This window comes from Pholcus phalangioides, unplaced genomic scaffold (assembly GCF_987345545.1).
Source record: "Pholcus phalangioides strain wild (caught in Gottingen) unplaced genomic scaffold, Ppha-v1.0 ptg000003l_1, whole genome shotgun sequence".
NCBI classification, from domain to species: Eukaryota; Metazoa; Arthropoda; class Arachnida; order Araneae; family Pholcidae; genus Pholcus; species Pholcus phalangioides.
This window is the reverse complement of record NW_028301596.1, coordinates 46978995-47002578: the sequence shown is the minus strand read 5'-3', so window position 1 is coordinate 47002578 and position 23584 is coordinate 46978995. Positions and strand designations below refer to the sequence as shown.

General features: G+C 36.8%; 1 protein-coding gene across 1 annotated transcript in view; it reads left to right on the top strand.

Annotated features, from left to right (window-relative positions):
- Positions 1-6849: 6849 nt before the first annotated feature.
- LOC149088714 (uncharacterized) overlaps positions 6850-23584 on the top strand; it is a 98319-nt gene continuing 81584 nt past the window's right edge. The window contains exon 1 of the mRNA XM_089249278.1: positions 6850-7276. Coding sequence (XP_089105404.1) covers positions 7202-7276 — 75 coding nt within the window. The 5' untranslated portion in view covers positions 6850-7201. The remainder of the gene's footprint in view (positions 7277-23584) is intronic.

Here is a 23584-nt window from a genome sequence, read left to right as displayed (position 1 = left end):
ATTAAATATTTCATAATAATCCACGGGCTTTAGAAGTTCCAATTTGATGAGAGAGTTATCCACATTTACTTGAACCTGTTGTTGATATCCTGTTTTTTGTCAAGACAATTTCGATTTTTTATCCGTGCGTAGGTTGCGAGCCATGACCCCAACATCCAGCAGCAGGAGCCCCTGGACTGGGATCTTTAATGGGCTCCCAGGCCAGGCTTTCTCACCGGATCTATCTGTGATAATGAGGCTAACTGAATCGAAAATGAGCAGTACTCTTTCGATGCCGCTGTGGTGGTTGAGTGGTTATAGTGACGGACTCGCGATGCGAGGATCCGGGTTCGAACCCCACAGTGGTGGTCGGCTGAAGTTGGTTTTCTGTGGTTCCCAACTTCAAGGCGCAAATGCGAGCCGATCTCCCCGTTAAAAAGTCTCGCCACAGAGAGCAACAGTCCTACAACGATAAATCATTCAATCATAACACTTCACTCATAGTTAGAAAAACTAGTGGCAGATGGCAGCACTACACATAACAAGCATTACAGAGAAACAACAAAACTTCACGTCAGGTTTCACTACACGTACACGCACATTCTCGTATGTACCGATTCGTTGGGGGGTTCCGGGGGGGGGGTAGTGGGCGGGGCGCATGTGTGCTGTAGTAGTAGTAGGTAGGGCCTCCAAAAAATGGCCACCTCGTTGGGCAATTTGCCTGTTGTGGCGTTGTATTTGTATTGTTTGTATTGTATAAGAACCAGATTTCCAAAACGTTACCTTCACGTCTATGTGATAATCCTCAGACTTCTTCGGCTCGCCGCCTTCGACGAAACCAATATTACTTCCTCCCAACAAGCTGCTCAAGCGGAAGTGCGAATTCTTTTGAAATGCGTATATTCACCACGAACGATAAGTGACCCCCAGCCCCCGCCGTTCATCGTACGTCAAAGCGTGTGGGTGAGAAAAAAATCGTGTTGACAGAAACTTTGTTTATAGGAGTCCAGAGCAGCTGCAAAGAAATGCATTTTCAAATGGCTCTGCCAAACAAGATAGACACGCACATTTCATTTATGTAAACAAACGATAAAGAAGAGAACTCTTTTTCTTGCAAGACCTCTTGAAGAAGCGTATACAAGTGTGTACCAAATCTGTGTTTGCGAATAGGAATAATAATAATTAAATGAAACTTCCGTTTGAAAAGGGGACGGTAATGTTTGAGTGAGAAAGGCCTACCCTGTCAACACCCACCCTGAAGACACAGCAGCAAAAACGCTTTGACCGATCTTTAAAAAATGTTTTTTTCCCGTCTTCCAGATAAATTTGAAATAATATGTAATAAATATTTAAAAAAATAAAAATTATGAGGTATTTTATGGTATGAGGGGGGGGGGCAAACGACAAAGAACTATATTTTTGGCGGTGTTGCGCAGTAAGAAAAGGTGAAATGTTCTTCAACCAATCATTTTGGGCATCGCACACGTGCTTTTATTTACATCAGGACCCAAGTTAGAACGAACGGAGTAATAGTGTTTTCGTGGATGAACGAACACTTTCTGCCGGGGGTAGTAGAAATGATTCCGATGTAGGCTTGAGATTATCAGTAGAAGCATTTTGGCTACAAAAATCACTTTAACTTGATTTAATTTCATTGCCATATTTAATTTAGTCAATCAATAATTGGTATAATCAGTCCCGTAACTAGGCAGGTACAACAGGTGAAACTACGCAGGGCCCACTCGGAAGGGGAAGTCCAGAATTGGCTTATATATGGGCGATTCTGGACTTATGAAGTTGCCAGATGGGGGAGTAAATGCAAATTCTTGCACAGGGCACAGGAATGGCTAGTTACGGCGCAGGGTATCATCAGTGAAAACGTTTTGGGTTTTCAAATGATACCAGCAACGCGAAGGCGTGTATTTTCTCCTAACGTTCTTCTATCCCCAATTTTTTTGAACAAAAATTTGAAAATTTAAATTTAACAAAAAAATTACATTTTTTGTGTAATTTAAATTTTTAAATTAAAAAATAAAAATTGCAGTGACACCTCGGCTAACGAAGATAATTGATACCGGAATAACATTCGTCAGCCGAAACGTGATTTTCCATATGTTTCTATGCAAAATCGTTTAATTCTTTCCAGGTACGGCCCAAAATTTGAAGATAAGTTTTATAAAACAGGGGGCCGTTCAAGTATTACGTAAGCAAATTTTTAGCTATTTTTGACCCCCCTCCCCACTTGTCAGCAAAATTTCGTCAGCACTGCCCCCTACCTCCTAACGCATATTGGTGGGATCAGAAACGTACGCGGGAGGCGGCATAGGGGGGGGGACTCGTGCGCCTCCCCCCAGACGAAACAAAAATTTTATTAAATTTACGTGAAAAATATTTTTAAAAAAATTAAAATTTCGAAAGAAAATACCTTTATATGTGTTATTATTATCGATTTCTGTTAATTTCAATGCCATTTGAAAGGTGAAAACTCAAAATTTCTCTTTAAGAAATTCTTTGCGACCCACCCTTTAAGCCATATATAGTAAACCCTTGAACCCCGAACCAAATGTGGCCCTGAAGATTATGTGATATGACGCCCCCTCAATCCCAATTTCGTAAAAATTAACTAAGTGGCACATTTTTACAGATCGCTTAAATGACCCGTGGCGTAATTCCAGAGCATTTAAGTGGCCCGTGGCACATTTTCAGATCACTGAAGTAGGCCCGTGGAACATTCAAAGATCACTTACGTAACCCGCGACACAGTTCCAGAACACTTAAACGATCCGTGGCCCATTTAGAGATCCCTTGAGTGACATGTGGCACAATTTTAGAGCACTTAAGGAGCCCCAGTGTGATTCTACATCACTCAGAATACCCGCGAAACATTCCCAGATTACTTAAGTGATCCGTAGCATAATTACGGATCACTTGAGTGATGCGTTTCACAGTTCTAGTTCACTTAAGCAGCCCGGATACATTTCCTGAGCACTTGAAGGATCTGTGAAACATTTAGAGACCGCTAACGTGGCTTTGTAAAGAATTTATCATTAGGGAAAATGTTAGTTCAGGTGCCCACAAACAAGCTAAAGATTTTTCTCGTTTTTGGCGCACCGAGTAAGATGCCATTAAGAATATTTCATATTTTTTCATAAAGGGTGGTTGATGACGTAAGCATCAACCTATGGTCCGTGGACCGACTTGATAAAATTATCCGTTCGTTTTAATTGATGGTATATTGATTTTAATCCATATGGGTTCAAATAAAATTACACCTTCATTTCATACTTTGGTGCACCATACATCATCGAAGAGAAGCAGGAAATTGCGATGTTAAATCCGGGATATCAATAAATTTCGCAAAAAAAGTGCAATTTATAACTTTAAATGCAATTTTCTAATTAATGTTAAAATTTCTGAAGGTTGTGAAAATAAAGTGCTGTTGCGCAAATCGCAATTAACAAAAATATATAGTATTTCACGAACGAAAATATTGATGATTATGATCTTATGACCATATTTCATTGAGAAAAATACGGTACACTGGGATGTCACACATTAATCCGTAAAATACGAGACTCAATTATCATCAAAAAAGCATTGCCAAAAGTACGCACAATCACCGATCGCAATAAAAGTTGCCGAAAACTTGCGGGAAAAAACGTTAAACCTGAGAAATTATGAGATGATTAGCTATAATTTTTGCCATAACTTATATTATGAAAACGATGTGCGCGCGCGCGCGTGCGTATGTGTTCACGTACTAAAGCAAATATTACAAATTCAAATAAGTACCACTGGAATAAACGGAACAAAAGAAAAAAAAAATCAAAACAATGAAAATCGCAGATATGTCCCGTAATACGGGGCACAAGTTGTCCGTCAATTTGTTTTCAGAAAGGATGAGAAACACTAGTCTACAACGGTAACCTGTCTATAATAGTATTTTTTCCAAGTCCCTACAGTACCGTTATAGATAAGATTTACTGTACTCATAGCGGTTGATGTGTATTGACAGTTGTCGTGGGAATCGTAATATTCCATTAAGCGGGGAAATGTTTCTGAACTTATTCGATTAAGCGGGGAACTTTAACATTGTCTCTACGCGAGAAATGTCGGTTCCAGAGGATTTATTCCGTTCAAGCGGGGGTATCCGTTCATTCTACTAAGCGAGGTCGACAGTATCTTTGCATAAACAAATAACTAGAAACTTTCATTTCTAATGTGTTGGAAAAAAGTTTAACGACAACCGAAATAAACCGCTATATCTTATAAAATTGTGCTTGTTTTTTGGTGCATGATAATCTCAGAGTGGCAACTACAAGTGGAACTACACATTTGCCACTAAAAGTAATTTTGATGAGTGCCGCATTGTTTCAGAAAAAGTTGAACTCACATAGTAAAGGTCAAAACTGGAAAAAAAAGTATGAGGATACGCACGCGCGCGCACGTGGTTTCTCACGTCGAACAAAGCAACTTGCATTTTTCTCATATTGCCGTAACATCCGAGACTGTTTCGCGATGAGCCATTTGCACTGTGAAATCAATTATTTTTTTTCCTGAAAGTGTTAAAGAGGCCAAAGACAACATCTCTACTGGACATTCAAAAAGACAAACTATAATTGCTCTCGGAGAAATTGCGTGGCTAGTAATGAAATTTCGGGAAGGATTAATAGATCGAAGACTTGGTTAAAGTTTCATGAATGGACCTGAGAATTATGGACTGAAAGTTTTTTTGCGCAAAAAGGCTTGTTTTCTACCGGGAAGAGACGATTATCCAGTTTCTGTGGGAAAAAACTAAATTATCTGGTGTTATCCCAGAAGGAATGCAGCTTGCCTTGCGCACGTTGAACTGTGCCTAAAACGAGACAAAACGTGACATGTATCTCTCGGTGCCTAGTAGGACGAAGATGTTTCTTTCACGAAAAGCAATTTAGACGGACGTAATGTTTTTGAATATTATTGACTGACCTAAGCAATGACAGAGCCATATCTTTCAAATATAGGCATTCAGAGACAATTTTTTGCAGAATTTCTATTTCCTGAGGCACCTTTCGTAACTTTTAGACAGTTTTGTTTCAACAGGATAATGCTCCTGTATATGTTTTAAAGTGTAAAAGGTATCGGTTTGATGCCAATTCGGTAGAGCCCCCTCGAGTGGGGGATTGAGAAGTCTTTTTCTCAGTCTTATAGAGCAGCGTTTCTCAGCCTATGATAATAGATACAAGAGATAATTCAATTTCAACTGGATGGAAAATTATTCAATTTTTGTAATTGATATTACAGTAATTTCCATATGGATTCGCAAATAAAAATTGTATCTTCATACTAAGGTTCATTATACCTCATCAAGGAAAACGCGGCAAATTAATAATAACGTGATCCACACGTATTCCCAAGGGATCAGCATGATCCGTCCAGGAAATTTGTTAGTGTTAGAAAACATCCATGCGCGAACCGGGATTCGAACCCAGACCTGCACAGTGAGAGCTAGTTGCCTAACCACTCGACTGCCAGGCGGTGCCACTGCGGTTCTAAATACGGGATATCTCTAATTTACGGCCAAAAAATGCTATTTACGTTTGCTAATTACTGCAAAAAGGGAGGAAGGGTGGAGAAATAAAAGGTAGCTACAAATCGAAGTAAACAAATATTTGTCGGAAAAAAACGTTCAAATGGCCCAATTACTGTGAAATACGGGACGTCAACAACTGTCTTTCAAAACGTTGCCTTAGGTCAGCAAAAAATCCCCAGTTATAGTTAAAATTGCTGAAAAAATGAAAGTAAAAACATTTTAACTTGATCAATGTTAGATGAATATTTGTATTCATACCCAAAATTATCATTTTATAAATACGCTGTTTGTTAGCGAATATATTAGTGAATATTATACAAGTAAATTTAAATAAACATATAATTGAAAAAAACGGGACAAATGTATAAGAAAGAAATTCAAAACCACTAAAAATACAAAAACGTCCCGCAATACAGGACGCAAGTGGTCTCCGTCGAATTGTTTCAGACATTTTACTAGTCCTTGGGTTCAGAAAGGTTGAGAAACGGCTGCCATAGAGCAATCTTGTGTGATATTTCGACTCACGAGAAGTATAGAAATAGTACGAAAACAAATGTACGTTACGCATTGCTTTCATCAAAGAAGCTTGGAAGACGATTAAACAACCAGTTATTAACGACTTACCGAAAGATTATAAACGGATTATAAAAAGATTATAAAAACCTTACAAAGGAAAAATGGTGTCTCCTCTGATTCAAATAAATTTTTTTGCGCTTTTATATAATTGTCTTTATACTTTTTCTCCAGGTTTTGACCTTTTTTTTCTATAATTTTAACATTTTTTTTTCTGAAAAAGTGCATGCAGTACTCATCAAAATTATTTTTTCAATGGAAGATATTAAGTTTTACTTATAGATGCCACCCTAAAATTTCCATACACCTACAAGCACAAGTATTCAAGATATAGGGGTTTCTTTTCGATTGTCCTTAAACTTTTTCCCAGCACCTTTATTAGTGGTTCAAAACTTTCAGCATAAAATTTCAACTCACAAGTGGTAGGAAAATGCTAAAAATTTCCAAAATCTCTATAAAAGTCACCCCCCAATTTACGATAGATAAAGTGTTATAATAAGAAGGAAACACAACGTCGAAATTAAATAAGAAAAAGAATAGAGATAAATAGTGGTGTGTTGTGTGTGTGGATTTTTATTGAATGGTGTGTAGCTGCTGCTGCGTGAAGGATTTTCGTCCGGGCGCATGCCCAGTGTTCGAAACCCTTCCGGATGAAAACCGACCCGCGTGCACAAGGGGGCATTCACTTTTTATCGCCCGTCGTCTCCGGACGGCTCTATATTCATTCTCTGCTCTTATATATAACTCAATTCTTCCCTTTTCCCCGTCATTTTCAAAAAAATAATAAATATATTTCCACTACTTTTTTATCTAAAACAAAAAATATTAATAATAAATTTTTCCACCCGATATTCCCCAGAGCAAAATACGATACAAAATTTGCATACGATGTACGGGACGGGATTCTTCTCTTCGCAAGGACGGAAGGAGCCGCCGGAAAATTCTTGGAATCTCAAACTTTGCCAACGTCCAGCAAGAAGTTGCCTGTCGTTACGCGAGAAGAGAAAAAAAATCGCATAATCACACACGAGACGCGAAATATAATAATAATAATAATAATAATAATAATAGAAGATCATGGTGCTGATCACCAAGTGCTGCTGTTGGAACTCTGTACGGAGGGGGAGCTTTGCTAGCGGTATCTTCACTCTGGTGAGTACTATATATAATTTATATTTTGTTGATTGTTTTAATTTATATTTATTCAACCCTTCAGGTATGGCATAGCAGCAATCACTAAAAAACATACCCTATAAAATGCCATATCTTCTTAAATTAAGTAGTCTCTCCTCCGATTTTCAGCACATACTAAGTAAGGGTAATGGAAAAATAACTTTACAATATGTCGGGACTTCCCGATGATGAAATAAGAGGTCTTTACGAAGGCGAGATAACTCGTCATTGCCGCTTAAATGGTTAATCATGAAAATCCATATTTATTTAATTTTCATAATTTATATTTATTTAATTATTACAATTAATAATTATTTGATTATTGTAATTGATATTTATTTAATTATTGTAATTGATATTTATTTAATTATTGAAATTGATAATTATTCAATTACTACAGTTGATATTTATCCACTTATTATGATAATTATTATTATATCGTCAAATACAAATACAAATACAACGCCACAACAGGCAAATTGCCCAACGAGGTGGCTGACTTAAGAACATCATGGATCCCCGAGCCATTTTTTGGAGGCCCTACCTACTACTGCTACACCACACATGCACCCCGCCCACACACACCTTCCGCGGAACCCCCAACGAATCGGTACATGCGGGAATGTGCGTGTACGTGTAGTGAAACCTGACGTGAAGTTTTTGTTTCTCTGTAATGCTTGTTATGTGTAGTGCTGCCATCTGCCACCAGTTTTTCTAACTATGAGTGAAGTGTTATGATTGAATGATTTATCGTTGTAGGACTGTTGCTCTCTGTGGCGAGACTTTTTAACGGGGAGATCGGGGAAATCTCTATAAGTCGAATATGCAGAGGCCAACAAAAAACTAATTTTTAATTAACTTTTCTTTCCGAGTTCACCTCAGCAAAAATATCCGGAAAATAACAGTTTCCTTGATATCTCGGGCTGAGAAAAAAGCCATCTATCCCACTCTAAACCGTCCCCCCCCCCCGGGGCCATTTCTCGTAGTTGAGAGGCAACTAATGCCTCTACTTCAGCGCCTCACGTCACAGTGCGTGAAATAAGGAAGGCAGGGTCATGTCTCCAGTGGTGTAGATGGCAGCATGCTTGCCCGGTATGCAAGAGGGCCTGGGTTCGATTCCCGGCGGAGACGTGGTGGCTTTTCTTTCCGACTTCACCTCAGCAAAAATATCCGGAAAATAACTGTTTCCTTGAAAAAAACTAATCGTTAGTTCGACTTATCAGAACTGACTTATCTTCGAATTATTCGGAACGACTTATTAAAATGACAGTGCCGAGTACTGCTTTGCGCCCGAGGGGCGTTATGGTAAGATGCTCGTCCACCACCGCGAAGGTTGGTCCCGGGTTCGCACCCAAGGGATATATAGATAAGATATTTTCGCCTAACGAACTTTAGGCGACCCCCCACAGACAGTGCAGCCTTTATCTCATCGGCCGTCCATCGTAGAAGTTTGATTCCAATTTAAAAAAATGCTCGAAAAAGGCGTTCAAAAAATTACCCTGCACAGTGGAGTAGAAATTTAGATTCGACTGTAGGGGAGATAATATTCTCCCCTACAGTCTCCTGTCAGCGCGCCTCACTCGAAAAATGGACACCCGTACGAGCGTGACTGTTTACGATACGACACTACATGTCGCACACAGTACATAAGTAGATTTTTTGTTTTTTTCAAATAAATTCTGTTTGGTCGGGTGTTGACCGTGGACCAACCGATGGACCTCCAGTGCATGTAACAGCAAGAGCTTATGGATGGGATCTCGTCCCAGGAAGAGCAGAGAGAAATGAGAGACGTCTCACTTTCTTCAAATGAGATTAGAGAGAGATGTGTAAAATGTGGGAATCTGTGAAAAATTCCGCAGAAAAGAACCAATCAAATAAAGCTCCAGCAGAGCGTGAGCGATGAGTCGGTCCAACGAAAATGCAATTTGTCCATTTCCGAAATTTCCTAAAATGGAGGCAAAAGCGAGTGGCATTGGATAAGGTTCCTTTTAAAAGTCAGGAGCCCTTCAAGTAATTACGTAAGCAAATTTTTAGCCATTTTTGACCCCCCACCCCTTGTCAGCAAAATTTCGTCATCACTGCCCCCTACCTCATAACGCATAATGGTGGGATCAGAAACGTACGCGGGAGGGGGCATAGGGGGGGCATAATTGTTGTAAATTATTAGTATGCAAATGAAATATTTTCATAAATGAATAAAATAAAAAAATATATTATTAGCACTTGAATGATAATGACCTAATAAATAATGACCTAATGATAATTACCTATGAAAAGAAAAAAGTCATTTAGTATTAGTATAAAAAATCATTTAACTACATGAAATATGTAAATTATTTAATTATGAAACGTGAAAAATTATTAATTGTTGCCTTATTAGTATAAAAAATCATTTTAATTAGTATGAAAATATAAAATTTTAAAAATGAATAAAACCTATAAAATTATAATCATCATGAATAATGATAAAATATTAGTATGGGAAAAAAATCATTCTGATCAAAAATCTTAAAAATCATTTCTGTAAAATTATAATTTATTATGTGTATATATACAGGGTCTTTATAATTAAAGTTCCACTTTGAAATGGCCATAAAAAGCACTGGACAAAATGCTATCAAACTTTCTAATAGTTTACGGAAGGTCATGGGATTCAATTTTTCACAAAAAAAGTTCAGTTTCTGACCATCAGGTGAAAAGTGGCGCTTTTTAATTGCAGGTGATCTTTCTCCCATGGTCGAAATAACGTAAATACCAAGTTTCAATAAAATACGTCCACCACAACAGGCGCTGCATAGGCCGTAGCAGTGTCAATATAACTAAGTAGTGTCAGTTGAATTATACTGACAACCTGTATAGCGCCCGTTGTGGTGGACGTATTTTATTGAAACTTGGTATTTACGTTATTTCGACCATGGGAAAACGATAACTGCAATTAAAAAGCGCCACTTTTCCACCTGGTGGTAAAAAATTGAACTTATTTTGCGGAAAGTTGAATCCCATGACCTCTTGTAAACTATTACCAAGTTTGATAACATTTTGACCAGTAGTTTTCCTTTTTATGGCCATTTCAAAATGGAACTTTAGTTATAAAGACATTGTACATGGAAAAAAAATTCATTTATTATTATTATTATTATTATTATTAGGAAAACCATTTATTATCAGTAATGGAGAAAAAAAATTCATTTTTTTGTATGAAAATAAAATATTCTCAAAAGTAAAAACTAATAAAATTATTATTATATTTAATAGATTGTTACAAAGCAACCATCGCGTTGGTAGGTAAGTGCTATAGTGTGCCTATACGAAGGTTGGGACAAATGTGTTGCCCGACATGCCCGGAACATGTAACAAGTTTTACCTGCCATGCATTCTCTTTTTTACCGCCCGCTGATGCAGTCATGTAAAAAATTTACAAAATTTGAACACAGTTTTAATTTTTTCATCGGAGACATAGGTAAAATTTCACACAAATGCTTACTGTGGCAGCTATGAGGCTAATGTATATATATTCAACGTCTTTCCATATATTTCCACAGTAATAATAGTTAGCAGACCGGTGCGGTCATGGGCTCTCATATACTGCAAGTTGGATCGAAATGAAATTATGTACTGGGCTTTTCTGGAAAAGGAGGAAAAACCTCACTTGCAGCAAAATATTATATCCTGATGGTATTCACGGGAGGAGGGAAGAGACTTCTTAGTTTTCACAGAAACGTAGAAATATATTTTTCCAAAAAAAGTATATATTATATGGGCGTACAATGTATGAAGTGTCCAAAAGAGACAAAAATTTTGCTTATTGATTCTAGAATTGCAGAAAATATTTGTGTCGCATTTTTCTTCTGTACAAAAATATCCGAAATAAATATAGGCGGAGATACGGGGGGGGCGTGGGGAGGCTTTGCCCCCCCCCCCACAGTGTCAAAGGTGAAGTCGACTGATCTAATGTATATATGCTTATATGAATTGACATCATCATCATCGTGCCCCCCCCCCACAGACTTGCAAGTCTATCTCCCCCCTATGGGAAAAAATATGGGATCCCTGCTGCCACCTATCAAATTAAAACTGTACTGTGTATCTATTATAATTTCGTAAGTAAAGACAGTTGTTGGTTTCAAACTGGTATGCGGGATGAAACGAACTGAAACGCTTCATAGTGGCATGTATTATGTGTTTTTGCGCTGCATACCGGTGTAAATTTTATGCTCCAAAGTATCGGTTAGTAGGTTTTTATGTTTGGCCCTCTGGATCACCTTTTTGTAAACATCCAAAATACCACATGTTGTTTATTTTCACTCTGCACATCGGTTTAACCCCTTCGAGTACAAGCTGTTGGCGATAAATTTGAAGGGTTTGCATTAGACGTACAGGTGATAAATAGAGAAGCCTTGTTCCACGTTGAAAAAAAGAAGAAAGGGAACGAAAGAAAGAAAAGAAATAAAGGTGGAGAGGAAAATAGTAGAGATATATATTGGATAGGAGAATACTGTTACAGTGCCTTGCTTTTCTTCGCGCTCACCAACAAACTTGTTCTATAGTTTTTTTTATTTACTTTTTTGTGTTCTCTTTCTCACTTCTATGTACAGTATATGTAAAGATACATTATATGTGGGTATGGAGGGGATGCCATAGAGAAGTGGGTGGATAAAGCGGAGGAGAACCGCAACCACCTTTATTAGTTGATCGTTATCTCGTTAGATATCGCTGTGGTGCTGGGGGAAAAAAGGGAGAACACACACACACAACTTTTTTTCGTAGGGTTACAGTAAACCTTCGCGATAAGAAAAAAAGAGGTTGAAGAAAGAGTCAGCTCGACTGAATTTATTCTACTGGCGTTTGGACGCAATATTACTTCCCTGATCGTAAAGGAGTTAAAACCAACAACGATTTATACACACACACACACGTATGTATGTATGTTGTATGTGTGTGTAAAAAAATTAAAATATACACATGCATGTATTGTATGTATGTATATTTTTATTTATATATATATATATATATTGAAAATTATAATAGATAGTTTCGATTTTATTCAATAGGTGACAGCAGGGGTCCTTGCACAGCGCGGTTTCTCGTTTTTACTGTATGACAGTAAAGTATAAAATTATTAAATGTAATGAGTCAGAAGATTTGTAACATTTGCCGCTGTGGTGGTCGAGTGGTTATAGTGACGGACTCGCGATGCGAGGATCCGGGTTCGAACCCCACAGTGGTGGTCGGCTGAAGTTGGTTTTCTGTGGTTCCCAACTTCAAGGCGCAAATGCGAGCCGATCTCCCCGTTAAAAAGTCTCGCCACAGCGAGCAACAGTCCTACAACAATAAATCATTCAATCATAACACTTCACTCATAGTTTGAAAAACTGGTGGCAGATGGCAGCACTACACATAACAAGCATTACAGAGAAACAAAAACTTCACGTCAGGTTTCACTACACGTACACGCACATTCCCGCATATACCGATTCGTTGGGGGTTCGCAAGGAGGGGGGGTTGTGGGCGGGGTGCATGTGTGGCGTAGCAGTAGTAGGTAGGGCCTCCAAAAAATGGCTCTGGGATCCATGATGTTCTTGGGTCAGCCACCTCGTTGGGCAATCTGCCTGTTGTGGCGTTGTATTTGTATAATTGTATAATTGTAAATTTCCCTCTGTATTTTTCCACCGGCCACCAAATTATTGCCTCCATTTATGCCGGTTCACGAAAAGTTCGACTCAATTTCAGCGGTCAATGAAAAAAACATCGAAATGAACCGTACGAGGTCCAACTTCTTAGCGCTAAAATAGGTAATTCTGTTCATTGCCTTTCACACAATTCGACACTATAATGCTTTCTGAAAAGAAAAAAAAAATTCACATGCCCTGGTTCTTATCAGTGAGTTTGCGTTGTATGTCCCGGTTTCTCAGTCGCATGATTAGGCCACTTTATCCCACTGAGCTATAAGTAAAGTGGAGTGAGGACTGCGCGAGCCGTCGTCCTACGCGACCGCATCACCCTTTTGGAGCGAACCGGGCAAAACATTTCCTGACCATGTTAATGCAATGGGGCAATTCCAAATACGAGACATGTACATTCCACTTTTTTTCTCTTCTCGGCCAATAATTATGTATTCTTTATCTTCAAAAAAATTTATAAAAATGAATACTTACTTTCGTACACGAAATACCCTTTCTTTCCAAAACTTAGGAGGAACTATTTTTTTATAAAATTACATGCTGAAATAGCAATGTTTTGCCCGTCTCGCTCCGTCACGCCCACTTTTGTATTCCTCCGCGTCGGCTCGCGAACGTCTGTGTTATTGAATAGGGAGTCTTCACTCCAGTTTACTTATAGCTCAGTGCTTTATCCTAGGCTCTCGCCTGCCGAAGTTCGGTGCCGTATCGTAAATCGGCTATGATCATCGAGCTTATTATATATATTACTGGAGGCAGTATGACGTCAGCGGTCTCCGCCTTGGCAGTGCTGATAACGGTGTCGCCAACATCATTGGTCGGAGGATCACGTGATACGTTGAATATACCGGTGCAATCTCCGTTATTTTCTAATACCATAAATAGGAGTAAATAAATGAAAGAAAGAATTTCAGTATCGATGAGATAATTCCAGAATTAATGAAAGAGAACACTTCAGCATTGATGAAATAGATGATTTCAGCATTGATGAAAGACATAATTCAAAAATTAATTAAAGAGATAATTCAAAAATTAATTAAAAAGATAATTTCATAATTAATAAAAGATATAATTTCAGCATCGATGAAGTGATAATTCCAAAATAAATGAAAGCGATAATTCCAGCATTAATGAAAGGTAATTCTAGACTTAATGCAAGATCATTCCAGAATTAATAAAAGATAATTCCAAAATTAATGAAAGATAATTTCAGAATAAATGAAAAAAAAAATTCTTGAATAAATGAAAGATAATTCCAGAATTAATGAAAGAAAAATTCTAGAATTATTGAAAGAAAAATTCTAGAATTATTGAAAGAGATAATTCCAAAATTAATGAAAGAGATAATTCTAAAATTAATGAAAGAGTTTATTTCCAGAATTAATGGGATATAATTGCAGAATCAATGAAAAAAATAATTCAAGCATTAATAAAATAAATAATTTCAGCATTAACGAAAGAAACAAATCCAGAATGAAAGAAATAATTCCAGAATTAATGAAAAAAATAATAATTAATAAAGGAAATAATTCCAGAATTAAGGAAGGAAATTTTTCCGCATTAGTGAAAGAAGTTGTTCCAGTTTTAATGAAATAAATAAATTTAATCTTTTTTCATATTTATATATAGTATATAGAGAGATGAGTTGTTCATCCCTTTTTTTTTAAATTTTTAAAACGCAATATTTAGAGACCGAACTGTACAGTTCAATGGGGAAATTGCCAGGCGGGAACTTTGTTACTCAACGAGTCACGTGATTTTCTTGCATTCGATGTCGCTGCCGTCGCAGCGTCTTGATGCTCTCTCCAGTAATATAAGCTCGATGGCTATGATTCAAACAGCGAAGTGAATCGTAACATGATTTCTTTTTCGAACGCCAACGTAGCGTAAAATTAAAACTAGCGGTTCGACTAATTTCAGGTTCTTAATTAGTGTCACATTTTTAATTAATTAAATTCCTTATTCCGAATTTTCGTATTGTTTTTCAAAATTTCGACTGTAAGTTTCGAAAGAAAAAAAAAATTATATCGCTTTCGATATTTCTATGGAAATACGTCAATTTGTTTTTTAAGTTTTTTTCAAGTAAATCAACCCAGTAAGATAATATCTTTCGGGCATGTAAAATATAGATTCGGCATGTATTATGTTAACCCCTTGAACTGAAACGACGAGTGCAGCTCGCCATGCAATAAATGAACAGTGCTGCCTGCCTGAAAAGAAATTGCAGTTCAAGGGGGGTCAAGTTAAATGGCCGGTCGAGCATGTAAATTTGGGAGATTTATCCGGACCTGGTCTATGCGCCCGAGTGGCGCAGTATTAAGATGCGCGTCTTCCACTATGAAGGTAACCGTCAAAGTCCACGGTTTCGAATCCGGACGTTAGAACGTCAGAAACAAGTTCTTTACCTAACGAGCCTGGGGCGACAACCGATAGATGGCACCTTCATTTCATACCCAACTCCTCCACTGGTTGGAAATTGCCGTATCGCGATATATGACCGGAGTTGGTGCGGGGTAAAGTAGACCTGGTCTGTATGATACTATTATTATTTATCATATTACTATAATACACCATCCGGGTTGAACGGAAGTGGTTCAAGATGGCTGACGAAGGAGCTTACAGTAGTTTCCGCGGCACAAAAGATTATGGGAGGGGAGGTCGGAGTCTCCCACCGTTATTCCGCAACAAATATGGGACTCTTTTGACAGATCTGCATCCCTCCTTTTTTCCCCCATGAGGAAAAGACATTGCCATGCAGGTAATAATCACCAAAGCGACCCCCCAATCTTACACATGCAAACGGGATTAATAACTAAATACTGACCAAATCTCGTGTTTTTAGCTTCAGCGGTTTCGGCACGGCGATGATAAATCAGTCAGTCAATGAATCAGTCAAGACATGTGTTACTTTATACATATAGATAAAAGCTCTAGAAAATGATAATATTCATCCGAGATTTCCGGAGTGAAGCCCTGTCAGCTTACCCCCCCCCCCCAGTGGAGGCAATAGAAATTGTAGTACTTGTTGTACAATGACAAACATGTCTTCAAGTAAGTACTGATTGACAATCATTATCCTAGTTTACGAATTTTTCGATTACCTCTTATATATATGTCCTTTGGTTAACCCTTTACCAATTCTTCAAGGGTACTGGGCGGTCCATGGAAACAGCCTATTTTTGCTTTCTGAAATGGACTCATTCAAACTTGTACTGCTCCCCTAACTCCGATCCTTTCTTACCATTCAGTTCCTATATTGCATTGTTATAAACAACAGCGAACTTTATCGTGAAGCTTGAGTGGAGATTTTGAAATACAACTGAATGGGCGTCTACGCTTGTCTTCCTCGTTCCCGCCCCGACGAGAGTTGTCAATCATCCTTCCCTGCCCTTTCACAATAATCGCTTATATTCGCATACCCCCTCTTCTCGGCCGTATTGGCCATTTGCTTGTAGAGCCGTCTACGGCCGTTATGCCCGGTAGGTCCCTGTTTTGTGCCAAAAGCACTATATTTTCATTATCATTTCTGAAATATGTTCGTCTTTTGTCAACTTCTTGTAGACCCCAAAGGTCTGCGGACCATCTTTCGGAAACCACGTGTTTGGAGGACATAAATTTATATGATAACCCTACACCTGATGATATGTCAATTTACAAGTTGACCATTTGATATGACATCAGGTTTCATTGATTTTACCAACCAGCCCTTGTCTTCCTTGGAAAATTGCGGGAATTCCTGAACATTTATTTAAATTATTCAATAATAATTTTATATTAGCAAGCTCTGGAGGACACTGGCAAGTTTCTGTGTGAATAGATGGTGGCACGTAAAATCATCATCATCAAGGTCTCCTCTAAATTTTTCCATTTTGCTCTGTCTGATGCTTCAGCCATCCAGTTGCCTCCAGCTACTTATCTGATCTCATTGATCCATCATGTGTGGGGACGCCTTCTCGGACGTTTAACACCACGGGGGTAATAATCCAGACTAGTACTTGTGGTCCATCTGCCGTCCCGTCTTCTTGCAGTATGTCCAGACCATTTCCATTTTGGATGTTTAATTCTTTCCATGATACCATATACCTTTGTGTGGTTCCTTATCCAGGTGATTCGTTTTCTGTCACTTTTTGTGATGTCTAGCATACATCTAATAGGCACGTAAAATAAATCACTTTTTATAGCTTATCGCATACTATGATTATCTTTAGGCGGCTGAGACCAATCAGGGTCGGAACATGGACTTCAGTCTATAGGGCAGTGGTTCCCAAATTTTTAAGCACGACACCCCCACCCCGACCAAAAAAGTTATTGGTGACACCCTACACGGGCTGACCATGTGTCCCGGTTTTCCGTGATACTCCGATTTTTTTTTTTTGCTAATGAATGTACTGTCCCAAAAGTACTTTTCGGAAAGCTGTTTCAGGAATAAAACCAGGAGGAGACAAATCACTTTTCTTTCCAAATATTAGTTTTGTCATAACATCCAGAAAATTCAATTTCTCAGTATATTTTGGGCCGAAGAAAATACAATCTCTTAATAAGTGATAAGTCATAGTTCGGCCTTTAAACGGTTAATGTCGAAAGAAAAAGTATGATCTGTTTCTTTTTTAATAAAAAAAAAACTTGAATGTTTTTCATGCTCTGACTTGATCATTGATATGATCCGTGTACTAAAAAATCCTCTTTTTTCATGTAACTCTGCCCTTGTCAACATTTTTCCTCATGGTAAAAATGTTCAGTTTTTCACGAAGTTTCATTCAATTACTAATATATTTGCCAGAATCGGTGATGAAAGTTTTTTTCGCATTTTATAAATCGTGCCATAATGAATATGACTATAAATGTACATTTCACAATTCACAGTTCACTTTTTTTTCTTTTTCGTGAAATGCATTTTAAATCACTACTGATTTGCAGAACTGTTTTCTCGCCAAACTTTATTTATAAGCAATATTTGGCGATATTTTTCTCGATCGGATATGGTCACCCTAAACAACTTCATACTCAGATTGTATGTGATTATATTTTAAATCAAAGAAGTGTTCCGTGAAAAACGACAAATTTTCACGGAATCTTCGATGCCGTTATAACTTATTTTTCCTGTATTTTCAGACATGATATTGATTCGCGTTTGAAGGAAAAAAAAACCGCCATCCGTATCATACCAGACACCCCAAAACAGACGGAATAAAGTACGAAACGGGAAAATAAATTCTTACAGAATTTATTCCCGATCATGGAATTTATCAAATCCACAAAAAATTGTTTCAACATTGAGAACATCCTTATGCTGTTACTTCCAGCCGAGACTTTTCTTCCCATAGCACTTCGTTTCTCTGTTAAAACTTCATCCTCCAAAAAAGAAAACACAAACACAAAATCTTCTATTCGAAAGCATTCTTTTCTAACAAATTTTCCCGCAGTTTGTTTTGTTGTTATATAAATCCCGTTTTTTTTTTATCCCGAAAAAGAAAAGGATTTTGTAGATTTTTCCTTTTATTCCATCTTCTCCACGGGAAAGATAACGACCGCTTAGCATGACAGCTTAAAGAAGAAAAAAAACAACGCTTCGAAAATTTCCGTTCTATGGTTTTGTATTTATTTTTCCAATATTATACAGTTTTGTTGCTGTTGTTGAATGTCTTTGTGTTGTTTTTTTTTGAATATATATTTGTATATATTTATTTATTAAAAAAAAAGAAATGTTCGGTGCCTTCCTGTCTTGACGTATCATGACGGGAATATGAATAAGGAGGATTCTCTCTGTCTCTTATTCATGTTATGATCCTGGACATGGCAAAAGAAAAGGGTTTGAGGTCGGCTCACACAAAAGGTCGTTTCTCTTTCGGTCGGAAGACGGATTGCTGAGACATTTTCTCTCTCCAAGAGAAACTTTATGGCTTGGAATCTTTTTTCAACGAGGAAAATCTTTGATTTTTTTGATTTTTCTTTAACTATCTCGAGATGTGAAATTTCTGGACGTGTATAACGCGATGGATTCGAGTACAATAGCTATAATCAGTATGATGTGTGAGGAAAAAGAATCATCCGTATTATGTGGAAATCATAGGAATAGTATAAGGTGGGAATAATGAGTTTGTTGTTGTTTGAGAAGATTAATATGACGTCTTGATGGTGTCTGGTCGGCTTTTTGTGAGATATTGATGAATCGCGTCGTTTATATTAAACCTAGAATCCGATTTTTGTAATATATTATATTTCCCAATGGATGGTTTTTTTCTGTTTTATTTACCCCTTACAGTGGCAATCCCGAGATATTTCGTCAAACTTGATCTCCTTTATTTCGGTCACGCCGAAATATCTCGGGTTCTTAACATGCTTTTATTTCCAATGTGGTGGTTATAGTACGGATCAAGAGAATTTTAAAAACCGCTTATAAAGGGTTAAGGGTTTCGTACCTCTTAACATGCTAAGAATGCCTGAAATCTATGATCTAGTAGAAATACCAATAAAAATATTTTTGGTAAGGTATATTTTTTTGAAATACAGTGATGCCTCGGCTAATGAAGATAATTCGCTCTGGAATCATGTTCGTTAGCCGAAATATTCGTAAACCGAAACGCGATTTCCTATACGTTTCTATGGAAATTCGTTTAATTCGTTGCAGGTACTGCTCAAAATTTAAAGTTCTCTGAAACACCAAGGAGGGCTATAAAAAAAAAAAGATATAAACTAAACTAAGGCGGAAATGAACACCTTCAAAATTGAATAAATAAGAATAACGGGAAGATACTGAAGAGATATTTTTATTTTACGCTATGTAGCCAAACCAACCAGTTGGTGTTCACGCAACCCAGCCGAGTTCGTAGGTGTCTCCATCCATTTATGTTTCAGTCAACTCATTTCTGTTTCTCACACATGTAGATGGATAAGATACTCTCCTAGAATGTCCAGACTGTTCAGTTAGATGCTAAGAGCACTAGAGGAGCGGCGTGCTCTGAAAACAACCAAGTCTAGGCTCTATTTTTTAATGCATTTTCTATTAACCGAATCTTCCCATTTTATACATGAAACGATTCAAAACCTTTAATAAAGAGAAGTAAACGTACATTTAGAAAAACGTTCCGAGATGGACATTAATTAGTCGAACTCGATTGACAGTAGTTTCGATGATGATTGTTGCTAAAATTCAGCTCATAACCAGTGCCGCCTTAAGGCATGGATCCACCCGGGCACGGCCCGGGGGCCTCAAGAGAAAAGGGGGCCCCACAAAAATAGGATCTGGTTGAGATTTTCAAAAATTTGCCTGTAGGGCGTCAAAAAAATCATTTGGCCTGGGGGCCCATGATGCTGTTAAGACGGCCCTGCTCATAACTCAGCTGTTTCGTGTTAGCGAGTGCATCCATGTCAAGGAAAAATGCCTGTAATCGTTAGCCGAAGCAGAAAAAGTACTAAAAAAAACTTCGTTATCCGAGGTATCACTGTAACTTTGTTTTCATTAATTTTGTTTAAAAAAATTTTCAAACATTAAGAAAAATTATATTGTGCAAAATTACATAAAGACCCTGCGCGCATGATAAAATTATACATCAATATTGTATTTAAAATGAAGCTCAGTTCAGTTCATAACATTTCATCACCTAAAGTGAACTAAAATACTGAAATTTCATCGACTCATTCTTATTTAAAATTTAAATTTCCAAAATTAAAAAATAAGAATATATTTTTCTTATAAATCAAGTATTTATAAGAATGAATGATCTGAATGGGTCTGAAATGTTTTAGTTCATTTCAGTGATTCAGATTTTGAAATACAACTGAAAATGGGCGTCTACGCTTGTCTTTCTCGTTCCCGCCCCGACGGGAGTTGTCAATCATCCTTCCCTGCCCTTTCACAATAATCGCTTATATTCGCATACCCCCCCCCCCTTCTCGGCCGTATTGGCCATTTGCTTGTAGAGCCGTCTACGGTCTTTATAGCCGGTAAAGAGTTAAGGCAACTAGGTTCTAGTGGGTGTTGGTTAAGGCCCTTTACCGGCCTCATACCTTTTAACAGGGTGAAAAACTATGATCTAATAAAAATATCATTAAAAATAGTATTTAATCATCGATTTATTCCAATTTTTTTAAACATGTTTTTGATTGTATGTGCTATCCTGCGCTGGTATAAAGTTTTACATATCTTAGATACTCAATTTTTTTCTTAATTTTGAAAAAAAAATTCATTAAAAACAGCTTGCGTGCATGATAAAATACCATGACATCAATGTAATTGAATAAAAATTAATTAAAAATAAAGGAAATTGTTAAATTCCTGAAATGAAGCAAAAGGTTGACATTTCATTAACTCAATCTTATTTAAAATCAAATTTTTAAATTTAAATTTGAAAATTTATAAAAAATTAAGTATCTAAGATATGCAAAACTTTATGGCAGCACAGGATAGCAGATACTATCAAAAACATGTGTAAAAAAATTGGAATAATAGATGGTTAAATAGTATTTTTAATGGTATTTATTTTTATTAGAGCATAGTTTTTCATGTTAAAAGGTATGAGACCCCTTAATAAATGAATTAATTCGCGTTAAATTCACAGACCTAGGCAAGAATTAGAATCATTCTATTTGTAGTACGCATTAATGAACTGATCATAAATAGCTAACGATTCACTTGCAAATTCAAAACTATCCTCTATGATCCGTATAATCATCAAATACTGACTTCAAAACACTACGAATTTTATTTCGAGTTTTGAATTCTTTTGAAGTTTCTACCGGAACGCTGACATTTTCATTTAAATACTGCACTTTAAATCTTTGTAATATTTCATGATAATTTCGGTTTTGTTTGAATTCAAATATCTGGGCAGAGCTATTCATGCACAAGCTGAGATTTGGGCTGGTAATCCCAACCAAAGAAGCTTTGAAATTTTCGACCGCTTCAGAGGAAAAAACAAAACCAAAATTCATTCTGAATTCTACTATTTTATTTGGACCATTATTTTGTCTAGTGTTTTATTCTGTTCAAAAAAAAAAACACCGTCTAAAATGGGATTAAACGCCATTAATTTTTTCCGGTGGCTGATTAATCTGGATCAGAGATTTATCGTCGTTCAAGCCTGAAAAACGATCGAAGCTCTGAAACTGAAAAGAATATTTTTAATAGACAGTATGTACGTATTTCTTCTTGAAACTGTTGTTTTCAAACGTTTTAGAAGCATTAAAGCGTGGAAATAATTTATCTGGAATACTTACGGTCTTGAAGTCTTTATTCGAGAGTATTCTTTTTCTTTTAAGGAAGTACAATCTGATAAGATGCATAAAAATGCAGAAAATATAAGATTCCCCTTTTGTGTTATGCTTGATTTTTTGAAACTTGAATTCTTATTCAATCAAGATGTCTAAAATTTTCAAACTTTAAGGTACGCGTATCCGCCGTAGTTTTTTGACACTTCTTCTGCGGACGATTTTCAACAGTAATATAAAAGTATTTTGCCGTTTCTTTTTAGGCTCAATACTGGCGTGAAATTGAAGCCCTGTCACCCTTCTTGCTTTTTCTCCTCTTTCATCAGCAGGCAAAGGGAAGGAAAAAGTTCTAAAAATAGACGTATATGTTACCGCTAAAGTGCAGAAATCATTTGTCCTACAGATTATCTAGTTATCAAATCAGTTAATCTGCAGATTAGCTAGGTAATGTGCACATTAACGGCTTTCGAGTTTTAGCGGTAACGCTATAAACCTAGTTTCGGAAAAAAAAATAAAAGATTCCACACTCGGTAACTTTCTGCAGTGGAAGAACAAGTTTTAAATTCCAGTCAGACGAGGTTGAACTAACAAGGAAAGGGTCCAAAGGTATCATCCTCAAAAAATTTAAGTACATTCATCTCACCTAGAAACACATAAAAACAAAAAATTTGCGGTGGAATGCAATTATTAAAGCTAGCTACAAAAAATTATTAAAAATAGCAACAATTGGCTACTCATCATCTCTCGCGCTTCTTGGCGATATCTGTAAAAAAAACTTCCTTTTCCCTCTTTCCTCAAGCTTTTTTCAACTAGAAACTATTTGTTTCTCTTTCTCTCTAATCTTGTGTTGTTTGAATGACGCCACTCTTAAACTTTAGGGTTTTGGAGATTTTTAATTTCATTCTTGGCCTCTTCTACACAAAAATGCTATTGTCAGAAATATATTATGCAAAAAAAATCCTTTTAAGTATTATCTTATGTCTAAAAATGGCTCTTCATCACCGTTTCATACAACAATGGCTTTTGTTATTCTACGTAACAATAGCTATCCGAACAATATTATTGTATAACAATAATTATTGCGCATAAATAAAATTGCGTACTGCTCTAGTTATGCTTTTATCACACGAAAATCCAGCTCAACTTTGCGTATAGTTTTCTAATAAAAAATAATTACCAAATTATTTAATTATTTGCATTCAATTAATATTTTTATAGTTATATTCAGTATTTTTTATTGATTACATTCATCCTTATAATAACACGAGCTTTAAAATTCAAGGAAATCAAAGGAACGTTCTTTCTTCTAGAAATTAATTAAGTTAAGTGAAAAAATTACCTTCAAAAAGAATTTATTTTAGTTATTCATATGAGCACGATCTCGCGTTTGATCTCATTTTTT